This window comes from Echinops telfairi, unplaced genomic scaffold (genome assembly GCF_000313985.2).
Source record: "Echinops telfairi isolate 266 unplaced genomic scaffold, ASM31398v2 ScPeMD7_7469;HRSCAF=8507_0, whole genome shotgun sequence".
NCBI classification, from domain to species: domain Eukaryota; kingdom Metazoa; phylum Chordata; class Mammalia; order Afrosoricida; family Tenrecidae; genus Echinops; species Echinops telfairi.
In genome coordinates this window covers 34,616,873-34,639,105 of record NW_022111372.1, presented here as the reverse complement: position 1 = coordinate 34,639,105, position 22,233 = coordinate 34,616,873, and the positions used below count along the sequence as shown (strand labels likewise).

The following is a 22,233-nucleotide window of genomic DNA, read 5'->3' as shown; positions in this document are numbered from 1 at the left end:
GCGTTGGGTACTTAGTACAAAGTTAGTGGTTCAAATGCAACAGTCACTCTCTGGGAGAAAGATGAGGCTCTCAACTCCTATGAAGACTGAACGTCTCGGGACCCCAAAGGAGCAGTTGTACTCTCTCCTGCAGGGTCGCTGGGAGTCAGCATAGACTCTACGGCGGGAAGAGTTAGTGACTGATGAAAAGGAGTCCTAGTGATGCTGCAGGGTGCTAACCACAAAGTTGATGGTTCAAACCCACCAGCTGCTTCTGGGAGCCAGATGAGACTGTCTGCTCTTGTCAAGAGTTACAGCACCAGAAACCCTGAATGGGGTCACTATGAATCAGAACAGACTCAATAGTGGTGGGTTTGGCTCTCATAAAACTGACAGCCTCAGAAACCCTAAGGAGCAATTTCTACTCCATCCTATCGGGTCAATATGGGTCAGAATCGTCGCTATGGCAATGGCGCAGTACTACGTGTGACCCCAATGAGTACGGCACACGCACCCAGTGAACATGGCACTGACTGTCGGGAGAGGACTGATGTTTCCAGGAGCCAAGATGGATTGGGGCTCATTCATTTGCATGTCCTGTCCAGGTGTCCTCGGACAGCTTTCTGGCTCTAGTTCAGTGATGCAGAACAAACACAAATACTTCCGACAGCATCCGCCCACCAATTCCTCACTCCAGCGTCCACACCAACTGCATCACCACCCTCAATCAGCTCAGTCTCAACCCCACAGCCCAGCCTCATGACGGACCCCCAGACTCACCTTCCTGAAAATTAGCATCAATTTTCGTACCCCATGTGGTGAACTCACGTCGGATTCTGGTAAACAGCCGAGCGTTATCCTTTCCTACTGACTCTTCTCCTTCAACTAAAGCATGGATGTCCTGGTTAAATGCATTGATTTTCTGTCAAGAAAAAAGTCAGCGTAAGCAGAAACCCTTAAAACCGCTGGTGGGCAACTGGGTGTCAGGAGCTGGCCTCTGTGTGTCTTGGGAAAGCAGAGGTGTTGGCACCAGATCCCCACCCCCACTCCTGCCTCCCCTTCCTACCTGTAGGTGTCAGGTGAGTGCTCAGGACACAGGGTCAACAATGCCTGTAGCTGTGGCCAGACACACCATCACCACTGACTCCGCCCTCTCTTCCCCCCGACAAACCAGTCTCCTCCCTCCACCTACCCCTCAGTTGGGTACAAAGTGGGCAGAGGGGACGCAGGTCAGCTTTGGGTGAGGGAAGAAGAGCCCCGGCACACCTTCCCCTTTTGGACAACAGCGTGCCATTCACCCCCGGATGCAGTTCGGAGGACTCACATCTATCAGAAAAAGCATTTTCTCGTTCTCGTCCTGTGGGATGTCGACCCCGTACTTTTGCAACTCATCTGTTATCGCCTGGTGGCGCGTCTTTATTTGACTCTCTAAGATGGGCAGAGAATTCTGCAGAAGACAGAGAGAAGATAATGGAAACATATAATTCAGTCAAGGGGATGAGGAAGAGATCCTGGAACTCCTATTGCAAGGGGCAGAGTGGATGGCTACAGATTTGACCGAGGATCTAGTGGGGCCATGCATTCTCCTCCAGGGCTTCCACATTCCCACTTCCAGGGACCCAGCTTTGAGTCAAGATTCCCACTTGGAATCATTCCCCGGCTCTGAGCCCCACAGGGTGCACAGCCCTGTTGGATCTTCTTTGTTGTTCTTTTCCCATTGAAGGTGAGATTTACATATCTTTAAAAAAAACGATGATTTTAAAGTGAACAGTTCAGCAGCATGGATTCTTGTTTTACTGTTAGATGAAGTCTTTTACCACACACACGTGTCTTAATTTTAGTACGTCCCAGTCATCTATTTTTGTTTTCCACTCTCGTGCTGCTTTTGCTTTGGCCCCTTACATTTGTCCCGATGATCTTTACAGCTCTAGGATTGACACGCAGGTCTTTGATCCAACTTGAATTTGGTTTTGTACCTGGGTCCTGTTTCATTGTCCCACAGACAGCGATCTAATTTCGCCAGCGCCATTTGTTGACGAGACATTTCATTCCCATTTAATGACTGGGGCCCTTTGTTGAAGATCAGTTGCCTGTAGTTGAATGAATTTATTTCTGGGTTTTCAATTCTCTCCCATTGGTTTATGTACTAGCTCTGTACTAGTGCCACACTGTCTGGATTCCTGTGGTTTTGAAGTCAGATTGTATGAGGTCTCCCACTTTATTACTTTTCGTAAGAAGTTCCTTGCTTATCCTGGGCCTCTTCCCTCCCCATATGACGTGAGTAATTAGTTTTCCCATTTCTTTAAAGAATGCAGTTGGGATTTGGATTGGAATTATGTTGTATCGATAGATTGCTTTGAGTACTATTACCATTGTCGTGATATCAAGCCTTCTTACCTGTGAATAGGGGATAATCTTCCATTTGTGTTGGTCTTTGGTTTCTTGTAAGAGTGTCTACAGTTTTCTTTGTACAGGTCTTTTGTTTCTATGGTTAGACCTCTTCCTACGTATTTCATCTTTGTGTGGCTATTATAAATGGTATTGTCTTCTTGATCTGTTTTAGAGCTCTCTTCCTTATAAAAAGGAATCTGATTTTTGTTTATTTATCTTATATTCTGTCATGTTGCTAAAACTTTCAATTGTTTCCAACTATCTTTTTTTTCCAATATAGTCTTTGGGGTTTTCTACATATAAAATCACTTTATTTGTGACTAGTGAGAGTTTTATTTCTTCTTTGCCCAACTCAATTCCTTAGGTTTCTTCTCTCTCTCTCTCTCTCTCTCTCTCTCTCTCTCTGCTTATAGTTCTGGCTAAGATTTGCAGGACAATATTGAATAAGAGTGACAGTTTTACCCCATTGAGTGAGATGTCAGCTATTGGGGACACAACATGTGGCGCTAGAATAGACTGTGGGGGGGACAGCAGGGCAGGGCAATGTGTGCGGCAGGCTAGGTCTGGGTGGTGTGGGCCTATGGCAGGAGGTTGGCTGGCAGGTGGGGTCTCTAGGCTAGGGTGGGAATGCATCCGCACAGGGTGGCAGGAGGCTGCCAAGGTGATTGCTAGGGCTGGGTAGGGGGGTGGGTGGTAGCAAAGGAGGAAGGGCTCCTTGCTGGGGGCCAGTGGGATCTACTGCATATATGTACTGGAGTGGGGGTGGGGCCCCAGGAGTGCCCAGGGTTGCTGATCCATGGAAAAGGGAAGGTGAGGGAGCAGAGGTGGCTCCCCGCGGGGAAGTGCACCAGGGGTGCCAAGAGCAGCCAGCCGAGTTTCCTCATCTCCACCCCTTCCCTTCCCCCCTTGCTCTGCCTCTCCCTGCAGACTCAGGGCTGGAGGGACCTTGGTCCACTTAGCTTGAAGTTGTCTCCTGGTTTTCAGGGAGCCTCATTCCTCCCTCCAGCTGTTGTTGTTGTTGTTGTTGTTGTCGTTGTTGTGTTCTTTCTCTGGTCTCTGTCGAAGCAATTCTTTGGTGTTTGTTAAATGAAGGTCAGCTTCCTGAAAACGCCATAACTTTCAGAGGCTGGATTTTTGGAAGTGAACTGCCAGATCTTTTTCCCGAGGTTCTCCTATGTGAACTTGAACGTCCAACCTTTTCTTTAGCAGCTGACCGCATTACCTCTTGTACCATCCAGTGACTCCCTCATTATAAAATTTAGCCATCACCCTGCCTGCCACCCCACTCCTCAATCCTGCGTGGAATGTTTTCAACCCTAACTCTGAGTGGAGAAGAAGATATTATCTCCGCTGAGAATCTGTAATCATAAGCAGCCCTCTTACTGGTGTCCTGTCCAAATCCCACTTGCCGACTAGCCCTTGAGAATTAAGCCAAGGACCTAACGTAGTTACAGCTAGTCCTCGGGGGCCTGGCTGGCCCCTGGGGGAGCTCATCTTCCGCCCCAAGTCTCCACGTTCCCACAGAGCAAGTTCCAGGAAAGATGGACTCCCTCCCAGTCAACACTCCAGCCCCAAAGCCAGAGGTCTGGCAGTGAGCCAACCGAGGACCGGCTTCCAGGGATTCTGCTGCTTCAGTCAACACGCAAAACCCAACAGCAATAGCTGCAAGGAGGCCGCTACGAAGGGTGGACAACGTGACCAATGGAGAGACGATACCCAGGCAGATTTGAGCAAAGGGAGGAACAAAAGAACACCTACAAATGAAAGGGACAGCTGACGGCGACGGAGAGGTTCTGGCGGCAGTTGGGAAAGGGAGAGGAAGAGCTAGCCCAGCGGCGTTCAAGCGTGCCATAATGAGTCAACCAATAGATAGCGCATTGATCAAGTCGCAGTGGCTCATTAAAATCAAGATTGGGTTTTCATGTGGGGCACGTGGAGATGGTCTATGGCCATCCCACACAAAGTGCTGTCCAGGCAGCGGGGCCTCCCCTGGGAGCTGGGGACATGCGCTCTCAGGTCCAACCCAGATCCACCGAATTAGAGCCTGCATTTCAACAAGGCTGCTGCTGCCCTCTGAGTTCACTCCAAGTTGGAGCAGCCCACGTGGTTCTGGGTTTATAAGACTTTTTCAGAACAGAGAAAGCACATTAACCCACCCCCCCACCACCCCGCCCTCCACCCCCCAGACATGAACTTACACAGATATGTGTGATGAGTTCAGTGCTAAGTTTCTCTGCCAGACACGGAACCGTGGCCTTGCCCTCCTCCAGAAGGACCCTGAAAGAGACCACATAGCACGGGCATCCCGCTCAGCTCCGCCACCCAATGCAAATCCACTTTCTCCCACTGACAAGCTCCCAGGCATATCCAGTTACAGCCAAGGGCCTGCAAGGTCTTGCAACTGAATCCTGGCACGTGCTCAGAATTCCATTAGACGGGGACAGGAGAACGAGAACAGGATTTTTAAAACAGTCTTGGCTCTTTCAACATGACCAGGGAATGATTTCCTCTAGCTCAGTGGTTCTCAACCTGTGGGTTGTGACCCCTTTGGGGGTCAAACGACCCTTTCACAGGGGTCACCCGATTCATAACAGTAGCAAGATGACAGTGATTGAAGTAGTAACAAAAATAATTTGATGGTTGGGGGTCACCACAACACGAGGAACTGTATTAAAGGGTCTTGGCATTAGGAAGGTTGAGAACCACAGCTCTAGCTGATGTAACAAATGCTTCTTTCAGGACATCTGACTCTAGAATTAAAACACACACACACACACACACACACACACACACACACACACACACACACACCATTGAGCCAATTCTGCCCCATGGAAACCCCTCTCAAGCCTTGGGGTTGAAATGCACTCCATGGGGCAGCTAATGGTGCAATCACTGCACTCCTAATGCTCCCCCAAAGGAAAAGCCTGCAAAATGAGCTCGATTTTAAATAGTGAGATGTATACATTTTGTAGGAACACAAGCACAGGCTTCTTCTTATGCCACTTTGTGCTCACAGGGTCAGTGAATCTAGTTCTCTAAGCGGGCAGTGGCAGTCCAGTGGTAGGATCCGCCCTTCCAGCCTTCACTCCTGGCCAATGTGCCCGATGTTCAGTCACCACCCATCCATCGGTGGGGGCTTGTGCATGGTTGTGCTGCTGAACAGACTTCAGCAGAGCTGCCAAAGACAGACGAGGAAGAAAAGCCTGGTGATTAAATCAGCCAGGACATCCCCTAAGGATCACAACATTCGGATGCCACTGTGCACAGGATCACCCTGACTTGGGCATCCACTCTACAGCAGCTAAGGACGACATCTTTAAAGACTTTCAGGATGCAAGGCAGCGGAGCAGCACCCGTTGACCGAATGCTGAATTTTGAGTGCACATTCACAGCTTAGCCTCAGCTTACAGACAGACCTCGCTGTGGGCATCTGGGTGAACTGCTTCAGTGCCACTTACACTGCAGGGGGCATCACCACCCACGTGTGGGCATGCCTGCCCAGGGATCTTGGTGAACATGCTGCTTCCCTCTTATCCATCTTCAATAGCTCTTCCTGCCAACAATTGGCTCAACAACAGGTTCTACTGGCTCTGAACACTGTGAGGTCCCCTCACGGTATGTTTCTATCACCCGCTGATTCTAGACTGTCTCCAAATTTTCACATCAATAAACAACAAGCCACACTGAGCATGCTCTAGCAGACATCCGCTCACAGTTATGCACATGCTACTGAGCCACCTGCCCATGCGTCTGTGCCTGCCACACCACTCCCCGGCAGCCCGTGTGCAAACCCCACTCCTCCACTCCCTGCCTGCCAATGCTACCTCTTCTCATTGTTTTAAACCCAACTCATGTTATCCGTCTTTTTTTTAAAAAAGTATTTTCACATTAGGTGTCAGGGCTGGGAGGGTCTTCCCTATCTCAGGATGGAAACAAACTAAAAACCTCACTATGATCGATCGAGTCAATTCCAACTCACAGCGACCTTCTAAGACAGTACATAAACAAAATAAAAAACAAATTAAAAAGACAGTAAATAACCCATCTATGCTTTTTCTAGGATGCTTATGGCTTCTTTTTTATATTTAAAATATTTTCAACTGTTAAGTCTTTTGGATTACCAGTTAATTCTAAGTAAGGGCACAATTTTACATTTTCCCCAAATATTAAACAAGTATCCCACCACTGTTGATTGAATCATCAAACCCATCTGCAGGCAATGGGACATCCCCTCAGAAGGGTCACCAGGAAGGGAGGAGTCAACCAGGGTGCAGTATAGCACCGATGAAACACACAATGTTCCTCTGGTTCTTTGAGGCTTCCTCACCCTCCAAACTCATGACCATGGTTTTGCCTTTCAATTTTGGCTAGAACGGAGCATGTACACTGGTACAGAAAAGAGTTCATGACACAGGGCATCCAGGTCAGTTAAACCCCTCAGGTACAGAAATGAGAGTAGCGATACCAGGGGGATAAGTGAAAGGTAGGGGGGGAAGGGGGAACTGATCACAATAATTGATGCATAAGCACCCCCACACACCTGAGGGGGATGAACAACAGAAACCATGGGTGAAGGTAAACATCGGTCGGTGTAAGATATGAAAATAATAATCATTTATAATTTATCAAGTGATCACAAAGGTGTAAGAGGGAGAGAGGGGAGCTGATACCAAGGGCTCAAATAGAAAGAAATGTTTAGAAAATGATGATGGCAACATATGTACAAATATGCTTCATACAATTGATGTATGGATTTTTATAAGAGTGTAAGAGCCCCCAATAAAATGATCTTTACCAAAAAAAAAAAGTGGCAGTCCATTGATTTAAAATATCTTTTCCTTCCTCTCCCACTCCTCCTCCCACTATCATGACCCAGTTCTATCTTACAAATCCAGCTAGACCAGAGCATGTACAGATAAGAGCTCTCGACACACAGAATCCAGGACAGACAAACCCCTCGGGAACAGTAATGAGAGTAGCAATACTATGAAGGTAGAGAGAGGTAAGGTGGGGGTGGAGGGTGGCGGGAACCAATTGCAATGATTGATGTATAACTTTCCCCCCTTCCCCCAAGGGGGACAAACAGCAGAAATGTGGGTCAAGGGAGAGAGCGGACCATGTACAATCTGAAAATTAAAATAAATTATAAACTATTAAGGGTCATGAGGGTGGGAGTGTGGGGGGGAAAAGAAGATCTGATACCAAGGGCTCGAGTAGAAAGAAAATGTTTTGGAAATGATGATGGCAACATATGTATAAATGTGCTTGATTCAATTGATACATGGATGTTATAAGAGTTGTAAAAGCCCCCAGTAAATTGATTTAAAAAAATATATAAATAAATAAAATACACATGCCTTATATTAAATATATGTATTGGGGTTGGTTTCTGGGATTTCGAATGCTTTGATTCTGTTCTGTGTATGTTCTTATTCTTTTTCCAGCACCCATTTTTCTAGTGGTTGTAGCCCAATGCAGTGGTGGTGCAGCTTATGTCGATACAACCAGCCACCTCTCATACGTCTCCTCCTTCCCTTCTTCCTTCTTTTTGCCTTTCCCTCTAGCTTTCCTTGCGATCCTTTGTTAATTCCCCTTTTATTCCTCGAGGCAAGTTCCATCAAGGTACAAATACACACACAGCTACACACACACACCCCTACACACAAAGACTTACAAACACATACACACAGGCACATACATACATATAAATGCATACAAACACACACAACACAGACACACGAACACCACTTAACAACTTTCCAACCCGGGCAATGTCTCAACTAAGGGGTAGGTTTCTTGGTTCTGGGGTCCCCCTAGTGACCAGAGCAGCACATACCTAAAGTGGTCATGGTCCTCAAAGAATTCCTTCTCTTTCTCCAGCGCCTCAGCCAGGCTCAGCCCATCCTGGATGTCCTGCTGGCCCCGGCACTTGACGATCATGTAGCCCTTCTTCAGGCTGCAGATGAGGTTGTGCACCACGTCCACCACCTTGTCTTCTGTGCCTCTGTCCACCAGGTCAGGCTTGGTCAAGATGCCTATGAGCCAGAGAGTGTCAGTTCCAGAAGAGAGTCAGCTGGAAAGTGGAGCACAGCATGCTTTCCCTGGTGCCTCCCACCCTTGCTTAAGAGCTGACAGATGTCCTTCCAGAATCCAGGTACAAAGTGGAGCCCTTGTCCCGGGACAGAACTATGGCCAGGCTGCATGAAGATGGGGGGCTCCTCCCAACACTCACTTCACTCAGTCTTGACCCATGCAAAGAGACAGTGGCTTGTCTGACCTTTTCATGTTGCTTCTGTAACACGGAAGCATTTACTCCATAATGCAATGGTTTCTGAGCTTTCCCAGGCAGCAGGGTCCCCCAGAGCCTATGTGTTAGGAGACAGAGTTTCCAGACCTTCTGACTCATGAGGCTCAGTGAAATGCAGGCACTAGTAGTTCTAAAAATTCTCCCATTAATTCAGATGCAGATGGCACTTACCGACACTTTGACAAACATGGGTCTGGCCTGGATTTGTGACATAAATGTAGGGCTCAGTGAAAAATTAAAGCCAATTTCAAAATTAAGTATTTCAAGATGGCGACGGCAGAGCATTACACCTGCGTGGAGCACTATGGGACTGCATAGGCATTGTGCCCATGAGGGTGGAGCAGGCCTATCCATGGGGTTTCCCCCTTGTGTTCCGGGAGCAGAGACTCCATTGTGAGACTTCTCAGCAGTAGGACAAGCAGGACAATGAAAGCCAGCACACTAAGGGTGATAGAGCCAGAAGATGGAAGAGGCTAGGTCCTGGCAGCATGCCCGAACAGCTGTGGGGCTGTATGTGGTCTCTATGCAAACTTCTTGGGAAAATAAACTGCATTTAAGCCACTGGAGGCAGGTTCTCTGTTACTTGCAGCCAAGTGCATTCTTCACTGAGACAATTTGCCTTTGGATTTTTGCCTAGCTCCCTGGACTCCAGAGGCAGGATGATAAGGGTTGTTATAGATTGAATGGTGTCCCCCACAAAAGAGATATGTTGAAATCCTAAATGCAATATATGTCAAAGTAATGTTGTTTGAAGATGTTATGTTAAGCTAACCTGAGATTATACTGAATAGGGTGCGTCCTAATCCTAAATGGGCCTTGCAAAGATGTGTCTAAAGTCCAGGAATACCAAGAGCTACCAGAAGCTGAGACAAGAGAGGATGTTCCCCCTGCAGGCTCCAGAAGAGCATGGGCCAACCAACACATTGATTTGGAAACTTAACCTACAGAACTGTGAGGTATTCATTTCTTTTCTTTATAGATTATTTTATCGGAGCGATTTCTATTCTGATAAGGCACCCAGTTGTAGTATTGTGTTCTAGCAGCCATGAGACACTGATACAAGGATTGATAAGTCAACTTGTGACATTTAGACAACCCTAGCCAACCAGCCTAGATGGACATCAAATCTACCACCTTTGCAATCTTATGTGTTGGATGCAGGTCCACTCCCACCACCCCAAACCCACCCCACCAGCACCCCTGCCCCAAGGGTATGCCAAGAAACACTAATTTTGATTTTGGACCCCAAACCAAACCCACTGCCATCAAGTTGATTCCAACTCATAGCAACCGTAAAGGACAGGGTAAAATTGCCCCTGTAGGTTTCTGAGACTGCAACTCTTTATGGGAGTAGAAAGCCTCGTCTTTCCCCCTTGGGGCAGCTGGTGGTTTTGCACTGCTAACCTTGTGGTTAGCAGCCCAGTGTGTAACCACTATGCCACCAGAGCTCCTCTGATTTTGGACCCAGGAGGTCTCCTCTCTTCTTACCTATGGTCCTGTCTCCATCAGGATCCACCTCCTGAGCCATGCTGAGGGCCTCCGTGGTAGCAATGTCCACGTTACAGGGCACCACCACCAAATTGATTGTTTCCTGCTGGTTGATGTACTTCCTAATGAGGGATTTGATCTGTAAGGAGACATGGTGATGTGATACGTGAGACATGTCCTGTCCTTGTATTTGCCTCAGGCCCCCAAGCCCTAGAAACAATACATGGAGAGGACCCCACAGACACAACCTAGAAGCACCTCCCGAGTCAGCATGATAAGAAGCTGTATTCTCTGCAGAAGAAACATAGCTATGGGGTTCAGGTCAACCATAAGGTTTGTGATGGTTCCTTTTGTATATCAAGTAAGCTAGGCTGAGTCAAACGCTAGTGTAGGTATTGCTGTAATTTGGAGATGAGGTTCACATCTACAAGCTTTTGAAGTAAAGGAAATGACTTTCCTAAATGTGGTTGCACCTCATCCGATCATCTGAGAACCTGAACAGGTTTCTGAGAGCAGAAAGAATTCAGGTTCAAGGTCGGAACAAAGACATCCAGCTGGAGTGTCCAGCCAACTGTCTGACCTCTGGCTTTGGGACTGGTCAGCCTCCATAATGATGTAACTCAATTTCCTCCATGCAGTCAAAGTCTTTCTAGATGTGTGCTAGTGTGTGTTGCTAGTGCATGTGTATACACACGCACTCACACATTCTATTGGTTCTGTCTCTCTATAGGAACCTGATGCATTCAAGGTTTTAGCTGATTAACTATCCCCTGTGACCCCAAATCTGATGATCAAAAACAGGATGTCTAAATAAATGAGTAAGTTAATCAATAACAGAATTGACTCATTCCCTAAAGCCTGCATCCAAACAGTGAAATTTAATCAGACTCAAAAATCATTCTGCCTCTTTCTAATGTCCTCTTTTCCCACAGAGAATTTCTTCCTGATAAACACCAGTCTGGATAAACCACAAAATTCAAAATGTCATCGCAGAACACAGACCAAACAAGACATGTTCCTCATTGTGCCAGTCAACCCAACACTCTTCCAAGAAGCTTCCATCAGATTGACCGAGGGGCTGGTGACTCCAGCCCCTACTCACCCCTCCAAACCCCCATTCTTCAAGCCTCAGCCCTGAACTCCCTAGTCCTCTAATACAGCATTCCACCTGTGTTCCCTATCCCCGAGGCCAAAGTCAAACGGAGCCTGAAGTCTCACCTGTCGTCCAATGTCAGCTGGCTGATTGCCCACAGCCACCCTAGTTATGCCAGGAAGGTCAATCAAGGTCAGATCCGGGACATCTGAGGAGCTGATCTCCAGATTAATGAGCTCTTGACTGATCCCCGTCCCTTCCCCGGCGACCATGTCCTGGGCTAGAGAAGAGGAAAAGGAACCGGCTAAATACAGCTCAGCAGAAGTGCTCTGAGAGCCTTTCTACTCACTGCGACTCAAGGCATATTTGGGCTAGAGCTGATGTTCCGTTACTCAAACTACAAGGCACTTCCAAGGGGAACGCGGGCCGTGACTCAGTATGATCTGGCGAGTAACCCCTTGGGGCCACCTTAGTGAAAGACAGCGCCCTGTGTCGTCCAAAACTGAGCAGAGTTGGAAAGGGCGTCCTGGAGTCACAGTTACACCCCTTCACTGATGCCACAGAAAACGCACAGCCACTGATGCCACAGAAAACGCACAGCCAAGTAAAACGGGCGCAAATCAGCCGCGCGGGGCTTCGTCAGGCGTGATTGGGAAAGTTTGTGGGGAAAGTGCTTGTTTCTGGCAAGATGAGTATTGGCTGGGCTTCCCCAAGAGACTTCATTTTGCTCTTTCCTGATCGTGAAGCCTCCCTGGAAATGCAGGATATACATTTCCTGCCCAATTCCTATTGCTGGCAGGTGCTGTCGAGACCGCTCCCCCTCAAAGTGACCCTGTGCACAACCAAACAAGATACTGGTGGATCCTGCTCCAGGCTCACCTTGTGGTGGTTCCGCCCATGGGCGGGGCCGCCCGGTGAATCCATGCCATCCTGAGTTTTCCTCTTCTTCCCGGCCCTCCACTCCACCCAGCTTGTCTTCCTTTTCTAGGGCCGGTCCTCCTGTCCAGGAGACAACATCTCCCCATCCTTGCTTCCCAGGAGCACGCTGGCTGTATTTCTTCCAGGCAGATGTGTCTGTCCTTCTGGCACTCCACACCACTTTAACTCGTCTTCACCAGCACCATCATCCAAATGTGTGGGGTTTTCTTACCCGTTGTCCAACTTTCCCAAGCGAATGAAAAGACTGAAAAAGCACCCTCGCTCGAAGGGGGCACACCTTACTTCTCAAAGGGGCATCCCTGCTCTTCAACATTTTAAAGAGGTCTTGTGCACTAGATTTGTCGATATAATACGTTGTTTGACTTCTTGACAGGTGCTTCTGTGAGCACTGATTATATCATCCAGCGAGATGGAAACCTCGCCAGCTTCAGTCTGTTTCTCTGTTTGCCATGATGTGACCTAGTGGATCAGTCAGGAGCTGGGTTTCCTTTCCATTGAGTTGCAATCCCAACGGAAGGTTGCAATTCTTGGTCTTCAAGTCCTCCTCCCTTTCAGCAAGCAAGGTTGTGCCATCTGCATATTGTAGGTTGTTAATAAGCCTTCCTCCAATTCTGATGTCACACTCTTCTTTATGTGGTCCCACTTCTCGCATGGTCTGATCAGCACACAGAATGAATACATACGATGACAGGATACAGCCCTGATACACACTTTTCCTGATTTTAAACCAGGCAGCATTCCCCTGTTCTGTCTGTATGACTGCTTCTTGGTCCAGGTGCAGATTCTACCTGGGCACAATGAAGTGTTCTGGAATTCCCATTCTTTTTTTTTTTTCTTTCAATCATTTATTGGGGGCTCGTACAACTCTTAGCACAATCCATCCATCCATCCATCCATGTGTCAAGCATTTTTGTACCTTTGTTTCCCTCATCATTCTCAAAACATTTGCTTTCTACCTGAGCCCTTCGTATCAGCTCCTCATTTTTCCCCTCTCCCCTCTTCCCCCCTCCTCTATGAATGCTTGATAATTTATAAATTAAATTCCCATTCTTTTCAATGTCACAACCACATAGTTGAATGTCTTTCCATCATCAGCAAAACACAAGTAAACATCTTTCAGGTGTTCTCTGCTTTCAGCCAGGATCCACTTGCCATCAGCAATGATATCCCTCATTCCACGTCCTCTTCTGAATTCAGCTTGACTTTCTGGCAGCTCTTCCTCAATCGTATTTCTAGTGCCTTCTAACCTGAGGAACGCATCTTCTACCACGATATCTGATCATTTTATGCAGCAATTTATAGGGTTTTTAGTGGCTAATCACTCAGAAGTGGACAGCATATCCTTCCACTTAGGTTGCTCTTAGTCTGGAAGCTCCATTCCAGTCTATTTATGTCGGCTGACCTGCTGGCATGTGAATATACCTGTGGCGCGCAGCTTCTGACAGTAAAGCAACATGCAAGCCTCCGCAGTGAGACAAACCGAACAGATGAATGGTGGCCCAATCCTTCTTATGTGGGATTTTGTGGGATGAGAAGTCCTTTGAATAAGGAACTGATCTCCATCTAAAGACAAGCTCTCTGTTTTCAAATTGGCAGCATTCTCTGATCCTTAATCCACACTGGTGTCAAATTGGGTCCCAAAGCACGGGGTTTTATGAGGGTAAAAGAGGAATGAGCATGAGGGGAGTGGGGCTCTGGTAAGGCGAAGAGACGGAGAGAAGGTGGTGGGCTCTGAAGGGAGCAGGAAGCCCAGAGAGGAAGAGTGGGAACAGCCAGAGGCAGAGCCCACCCACCCGACAAGGTTGGAGCGGGAAGCTGAACACGAAGCGGGTGGCGATGAACTGGCCGGGTGGGTACGCACCTTTTCTGACTTCCTGCTCCACCTCGGAAGGGAATAAAAGTTCGATCTCAGAGTCCCGGTAACTGATCTTCCCTCTCCACTGCTCTTCGTGCACCAGTTTTTTCAGTTTCAGCACCAGAGGGCATCTCGTCACAATGCCTAGGAGATGATTTCCATGTGAGTTCTTACACGCTACTCTTAAAAACCCTCTCTGGTAGACTTGGGACCCATCTAGGTAATTGATCGGGCAGCGGAGTGGGGGTTGTTTCTCCATCTTTTATATAATCATCTCAAGAGATGGCTAAGATGCAGACTTGCTGCACCAACCCTCTGTGATCCCCAGGGAAGACGCCTCTGGAATGCCACCAGATTTGGGTTAAATACTGTTCCCCCAATTTCCATGTCTGCTTGGGGCCTCAGAATGTGACCTTTCTGAAAACAACAAAACCATCTTTGCTGATGTGACCAGTTAAGGCAAGGGCATAGTAGGGTTCGGTATGCCCTAAATCCAGTGAGGGCACCCCTTACAAAAGTGTAGGAGCACAGTGGGAAGATGGCCATGGGAACATGGACACAGGGGCTGGGGGAGGGACCGACAAGTCCAGCATTTGGACCAAATCTACACAGTGGGGTGGTCAATAGTCACCAGACGAGGCAGAGAGGGGTTCTGCCCTAGAGCCTTTAGATGGCGCACAGTGCCCCTATTGTGGACCGTCCAGTGTCTAGAACTGTGAGATAGTGCGTGGCTATGGTGTTCAGCCCCTGCCCGCCCCATGGGTGGTTCTTGTTACAGCAGGCCCAAGAGACCCACACAGGGTCCAAGCATAAGGTGACCAGATTTAAAGCGGGACACCGTTGACTGGGGGAGGGGGTCCTTGATTAAAAATTTGGTCTATATGGACCAAATAGGCCGTTCCCTCGCTTGTTGTGCATTCTTTCCAAAAATCGGGACTTTTTTAAAACGCCAAAAAGCGGAACTGTCCCGCCAAAAGTGGGACATCTGGTCACCTTAAACCAAGCAGTTCCTGTCACAAATGATTCAAAGCCACCACTGCAGATTGCTTGGTGAGTTAGTTAATTGTGCCAGCCTGGCCAATAATCACATGTGGTGCTGGTTGAAAGGCGGAGGGATAAATGGGTGGTGAAGCCTCGCCTTTCTAGTTCTCGGGTCTCTTGTTTTGTGATGGTTGTATCGGGTGCAGCTGCCTTAGCAGTTCCCTGCTTCAGCTTGCAAGATTGACTTCCACCAAGACATCCCCAAGGAGAAGCCGCATGGATCTATCCCGATGCAGCCCTGGGTGCTGGAGCAGCCGTGTGGAGACCCTTGCCAGTGCTGAGATGCTTACACATTCACGGACTCAGCTTTCCTCCTGCAGTCGGCATCATTGCCTCTGTTTTGTGAGGTGGAGGACTTTGTGGACTGGTGTTGGGTATGGGTTAATGTTGGACTTGTGGGCTTGGGCAGCATTGGGTTGGGATGTTTTCATGATGCACATTTTCTTTGCATAAAACTCTTATACGTGAGTTGCTGTGGATTTGTTTCTCCAAAGTACCTAGACTATTACACTTGGTCATCCTAGGGGTTCCGCTACCCGCCCGGTGACAAATTAAGGCAGATATCCCTGAATGTATGAGAACAGTCTCCAGCCTGCCCCCAATATACGCACTCCGTTCTAAGCAGGGCACTAAAGACTGGTCAGATTTGTGGACTGGGCAAGCCCTTGAAAACAGGGGCAAGTTCTCCACAGTCACAGCTTCTTTCCCAGTCTTCCAAGTCAAGGTGTATCTCATTTGGACTTCTACCCGAGCCCTCGAAAGGAGTCCGTGCTTATTGCTCTCCTCCTCTGATAACGCAAGCACATCCCTAACCTGGCCACCAATCCCGGTTCCCCTGCGATGAAGGTAAACTCCAGAAAGATGCCCACATGCCTATGATTCTGGGCTGGGGGTCCAGATGTACTTACTCAACCTGCTACGATCTGCAGGTTATGTCCCTCCCCCCACGATGTCAAGTCACTTGGAGGTGGAGGCTCCAGGCCCGTCTTACTGGGCCCTCACGGACACACAGCAATTCAGGCCCAATACAGGGCATGAAAAACACCAAGGCAGCCCCAAACCTTACCGCTGCCCCTGGGCAGGGCGATGCCCGACAGCGCCTCCAGCACCGAGCTCTTGCCGGAGCTCTGGTCCCCGATGACCGCGATGGCGGGCAGCGGCAGGTCCTTATCCACGCCCAGGGCCCGCAGGGAGTCGATGAGGTCGATGCAGGGGCGCACCTTCTCCTCATACAGGTTGTACAAGCTGTTCTCAGCCCCCTGAGGAAGGCAAAGACAAGAACGATCAGCTCTGCCAGTCACACTCTATAAATAGATATATTTAATATATCTATTATTTGTTATGGTTGTGTTGTGGGAGCAAGTCGGGTGTCAGGTGTTCTTCTAGAGTGAGCGTTAATGCCCCTTGATGGCACAAACAGTTAAGGGCTCCGTTGTGAATGGAAAGCTCGGGAATCTGAGTCCACCCAGAGGTGCATCGGAAGATAGGCCTGGTGATCTGCTTCCAAAAGGTCACAGTCATTGAAAACCCTGAATTGGGTGTTGCCTTTTCCATTTCAGAATGGTCCCTTGGCTTCCTTTGTCAATGAAGCTAAAAAGCAAACACATGAAGAAAAGTCCACACCTATCACTAGACGGCAAGCCTCTGGAGGAAAGGGACTGGACAACTGGAGTCATACTCATGTCACCAAGGCTTAACACAGTGTGGTAGTTATGTCATCTCCTGTCAACTAGCGAAGGGGTGGAGTCTAGCCTGTCAACAGATCACAGCTTGATGACCTCATTTGGAGGCCCAAAGGAGATAAATAGCTCACTGGAGGCCAGATACACATTGACTCTCTGCTTCGTCTTCTTGCTGACAAGACACATGGAACTACACTAGAGCCCTGAGCTGGAGGAGCCACGTGGAGACCCACGCCTGCGCTGAGATGCTTCCACCACCACTGGATCCACAGACTCTCTACCCACTGGCCTGTGATCTTCCTGCGTTCGGCGTGATTGCATGTGTTGAGTGAGACTTAAGAAGAATTTATAGATTGATATTAGACATATGGGCTAATATCAGACTTATTGACTTAATCTGGACTAGGCTGTGATGTTTTCTTAATATACAATTACTCTTTATATTAAGCTCTTTCTTATACACGAGTGTCTATGAATTTGTTTCTCTAGTCAACCCAGACTAACACACGCAGTGCCTAAAACACAGTGTGTGTTCATTGATAGAGAAATTAAAGAAAATTAAAGAAGTTTCCAGAAGAAGCAAATGTGAGCTGTGGTGGCCATGGCATAGAGCTGACTTGGTGATAACTGGTACAGGGGGTATCAGGTCACTTCTAACACTATTCCAGGTCCACCTTGCTGGGCACTCACTAACCCACAGCTGTCAGTCCTAATAAAGGGCATCAGCAGCACCCAGGAAAACCCAGCGACTGGAGGCGGAGGAGCATGAAAATAACAAACCCTACAGTAGAGGCAAGGGATGGGCACCTTGAAGGTAACCTGAGTTAACAGGACCATGGGAGGAACTTCCATGTCTAGCGGTGATGGGCACGCATGGACTAGGTTTGCTCTTCCTCTTGGACAACCAGGAGCCAGGGGGAACAAGAATGGAAAAATAGTTTCCTGACACCGGGCAAGAGGCAGTGCAGGGCTGTATTGTTAGCTGCCACCAAGTTGACCCCTGACCCATGGCAACCCCATGCACAATGAAATGAGATGCTGCCCTGACCTGCTTCCTCCACAGACGCCATGACTGGTTGTGAATTGGACCATTGTGGCCTGCTTCTTTGTCTATGCCCTTCCACATGGTTTTTAATATTATTGAAGATATTGTTTAATACAGTTTATAAAATAGGAAGTCATTCTGAGATGGGATCCCTGCCTTTAAAAAAGCACACATGACAGCAGTAACCCAAGCCCTTTCTGTGTGCTACTGGTCACCTGCATTTTATCCTTGCAACTGTCATGTAGAGGCAGAAAACCCGGCTTCTCTAAAGGGAAAAACAGACACCCAAGATCGCCCAGCTGGAAGTGTCCAGGCTGAGACATCATGCAGCTCAGACTGATTCCAGAGCCTTTGCTTGGTTTTTAAAACAAATACATCTTGACTCTGGGAGCAACGACAGCACATGCTCCCTGTGGAGGACCCAGGGACAAGGACTGCCTGAGCCAATCCATGCCCTGCCTCACTCCCCAGACCTGAATTGTACTCTGGTCAGAGTCCAGCATGGCAAGACCTCTGCGTTTGGCTGCAAGATGGACCCAAACAGTAGGAGTAGAGACTCCATGTCCAAACCTCCACGTGGGGCATATGGGCGGCAGCATGATTGCACATGTGATGGGTGGAACTCAGGTCAGCCTGGGCAGAGAGTTTTATACCACCATTGACCAGCTTTTTCCCTTCTGGACACGTGGCGTGGGTTGCAGCAGCATCTCCATTGTGTAATAGAAGACTGTTGACCACAGCAGTTGAATTGGGCATTACCTTTTCCATTTTAGAACGGTCTCTTGTCTTCCTTTGTCAATGAAGCTTAAAAGCAAGCACAGGAAGAAAAGTCAGAAGCTGAGTAAGTCCACACCTATCAGTAGATGGCAAGCTCCTGGAGGAAGGGGACTGGACAACTGGTCACACTAAATGTCACCAAGGCCTAGCACAGTGCCTGGGATACAGTGTGTGTTCATTGATAGAGACATTAAAGGAGGTTCCAGAAGGAGCAAATGTGAGATGAAGAACAATAGTAATGTCTCAGCTCAGTCGTCTTTGAGAATATGCTGCCATATCCCAAAAGGCTTTGAAGAAGAAAAAAAAAGTCTTTCAGCTCAGTGCTAGGTTGGAAAAAAAATACACACACATATGTATGTTTTCATTGTAAATTTAAATTGTTGTAAGAACAGAATTCCCCATGGTTTTTAAAATAAAGTTACATTTAAAAATAAAACCTTTTCAAATATAGTCAAAATTCACTGCCATTGAATTGATGGGGGCTGATGTGACCCTATAGGACAGGACAGCACTGCCCCTAAGGGTCTCCAGGATGAGAGTGGAAAGCCTCCTCTTCCTCCAGAAGAGCAGCTGATGGATTCAAACTCTTGACCTTGTGGTCAGCAGGCCAACTCCTAACGCACAACACCACCAGGGGTTCTCCAAATACAGTCAGTGGAATCTAAACATCATGGTAATCAGACCCAAGTCTTTCATTTAAAATTTTTATCTGAAAGCTAAGCCTTTCGCATTGTTCCTTTGATCCAGAAGTTCTACATTTGATTCCATTCCCCCCACATAATTTTATTCTAATGTTATGCTTTGTATCCCAACAGTTTTATTGGCATATAATCACATATCATACAAGCCAATAGATCAAGCGCATCAACAAGAGTTGTACAATCATCACCACATTTTCTTCATTCTTGTACTCATTATTATTAGCTCCAGATTTCTCCCTCAACCTCCCCTGCCATACCCCCAAGAAACCATTAATCCAGTTACTGTCTTTCTAGATTTACCCATCGTACATTTCATATACAGAAAAAACATTAAAATACAAACTAAACGAACAACAATAAAAAGTAAAGCAGATAAAAACCTCAATTGAAAAGGAGAAAATATTAAAAACTAGAACACACTTAAATGGACCATAAGGGAGATCAAATGATAAGGTGCTAAATTTTAACCCAACTGCATCTGCAACAACCCACTCTCCCATGCACTCTGCAGGGTAGCAAGGCTAGTCATATCCCTGGGTCAGAGAGGATACACCAAGGACTTAGTCCACATGTATTCAATTTTTTTCTTTTAAACTGAAACAGCTTTAAAATGGGTCAAAAGGGATATCACATGATAAGATATTACATTTTGACCTAACTGCATCTGCCATAATTGACTTTGTAATGCTCACTGTCTGATAACAGGGTTATTCACGTCCCCCAATATGATTGGAGTGTATTCACCAGAGGCTTACTCCATTTATGGACCCTGTAGATAGACTTTGGGCTTCCACTGTCATTCATAGCTTTCTATAAACCAGGTGTTCACTATGCAAGCTCTGATGCCATTCCCTCCTGTAGATTTGGATCACACTGGCTGATGTGCTTCTTCCATGTGGACATAGCTGATGTTTCACTTAGATGGCTACTTGTTTGAAAGCAAGTCTTTAAGATCTCAGGCGCTATTCTTTCTCATAGCTGGGCACCATCTAGTTTCTTCAGCAGGCTTTGCCATAGCACTCACATCTTCAGTGATCTCTTCCTGCGGTCAAGCACCAGGCAGTCATAAACATTTGCTTTTAAAAACATTTAATGGACCACCTACTCATACTTCTCTGCACTAGAAAAAATACACAGGTTATGTTTAATCTAAAAGAGTCTCTGGGTGATGCAAACAGTTAATATAAAGGTTAGAGGTTTGAGTCTACCCAGAGGTACCTGAGAAGAAAAGTCTGGTGATATACTTCTTCTTTTTTTTTTTTTAATGTATTTATTTTTTATATACTTCTTAAAAAAGCAGCCACTGAGATCCTTCAGTGACACATACAGGGTTAACTCGACAGCAGCTGGTCTTTCTTTCTTTCTTTCTACTTGAAATGTGCTTTTAAAGGTTTCCTGGAACCACTGTGTTATATTTGAGAGCATCTACTTAAAAGTAAATGGAAAGGTTTCTCCTATAAGTCACAATTAATTTTATTTTTAAAAGCAAAGCAGTAACTCACCTCCAAGAATATGTTTCTTTTACTTGAACAGGGAACGCTAGTCCGAGGAAAACAAGAGAGCTTTTCTCTGGCACCTCCTTGAAATCATGCAAAATACACAAATAAGACCAAAGCCTGGGGGGGTGGGGAGAGTGAAAATCCTCCTGAAGACTATATTCCCATTGCCTGGGATGAGCAAGGGAGGAGGGGAGAGGTCAGCAAACTGTGTCTTCAAGCCACATGTGGGGTTCTCAGTATGTACATGTGGCCTTGAAGTAAAATTGAAAATGAAAATAAAACTACCATCATTTCATTCATAAAAATGTAAAGGCTATTATTCAGATAACGGTGATTTCATCTGTTTGTAAATCTATATTTATGGCTCTCAGAAATTTTTTTAATTGTTGTTATGGACAGGCTTGGCTCTTCCTGCTCAAAAGTTTGCGGTGCCCCAGGCTAGTGAGTAATCACTTTGATCTCATTCAGATTCCCCCAGAATCCTTTCTCTCAATCTTGAGTACTGGAATTTTAAGTGGAGAAGGAAGACCCAGTGCCTGGCTGTACAGCCCCTGCCCGAATCCGGTCAACATTGTTATGGTTGCTGCCTTGGCTGCTTTTTCTGGGCCCCTGGCCAAGAACCAGGCAATCTCTGTCCATAGGGGCAGGAAGGCTGTTAGTCTGCTGCCTCACTCACTCACTGGCCCTCTGGCTCCGGAAAAGCTTTTACCTTCCCAAACCCACTGGCATTGAAAATGTTTTATGACGAAGAAATCGTTGAGCATCTTGTCGTCTCAATCAAATGAACTGTGCTCCTGAAACTGCACTGGGTGTGAACGGGGTGCAAGAGTGTGCCCACCCCGGGGAAGGGACCAGGGTGAGGCCAGGCAGAAAGGAAAGTCGGGGTGGACTTGACCTGCTTGAGACTGATAACTAATGGTAGGCAACATCTGACACTGCTTCCAATTTTAAAAAAATCTTATTTTTAAATCTGACCCAAGAATTAACTCTACCCATGCAGCGCCAGCTTCAGGGAAGGAACTCCTGAGCTAAACAGACCATTGAACCTGAGCGCTTTCCTGCGCATGCCCTGAGTTTCCCTGCAGCGCTTCTCCACCAGGGTGGAGTTCCACTGTCCTGAGCATCCTTGTCAGATCCTTCCCACTTACAGCAGGATCTGTGACGGCCCCTGCTACGTAGACTTCGAGGTACCTTCATTCTAGCGGTTGTGCAGTTCGCACTCGCTAGCAGGACACGTGTCTTATAAACTGCTAGCAGCCTTTGCAGCTATGGATCGAAACATGTATGACTTCACCGCCCCCACCCCCCACCCCAGTCCCCAATTAACTGGAGTCCCGGACCCTCCTTCCTGACCGGTCTACTTTCTAACCCCTTCACCACCACCACCCCTCCCCAAGAAAACGGACACCTATTCGGCGCTGGTGTTTTGATGG

The 22,233-nt window shown here is 47.4% G+C and overlaps 1 protein-coding gene across 2 annotated transcripts in view; it reads right to left on the bottom strand.

Annotated features, from left to right (window-relative positions):
* Positions 1-20,927, bottom strand: part of LOC101649338 (interferon-induced GTP-binding protein Mx1) — a 31,255-nt gene extending 10,328 nt beyond the window's left edge. The window contains exons 1-10 of one of the 2 annotated variants that reach the window (XM_045284436.1): positions 20,804-20,927; positions 18,583-18,627; positions 16,163-16,355; positions 14,062-14,199; positions 11,387-11,541; positions 10,169-10,307; positions 8,210-8,408; positions 4,569-4,647; positions 1,304-1,426; positions 760-901 (exon numbers count right to left, since the gene is read on the bottom strand). In XM_045284436.1, coding sequence (XP_045140371.1) covers positions 760-901; positions 1,304-1,426; positions 4,569-4,647; positions 8,210-8,408; positions 10,169-10,307; positions 11,387-11,541; positions 14,062-14,199; positions 16,163-16,355; positions 18,583-18,591 — 1,177 coding nt within the window. In that variant the 5' untranslated portion in view covers positions 18,592-18,627; positions 20,804-20,927. Of the gene's footprint in view, positions 1-759; positions 902-1,303; positions 1,427-4,568; positions 4,648-8,209; positions 8,409-10,168; positions 10,308-11,386; positions 11,542-14,061; positions 14,200-16,162; positions 16,356-18,393; positions 18,537-18,582; positions 18,628-20,803 lie in introns of those variants that run through there. The other variant, XM_045284435.1, reaches the window with a different exon arrangement.
* Positions 20,928-22,233: the final 1,306 nt, after the last annotated feature.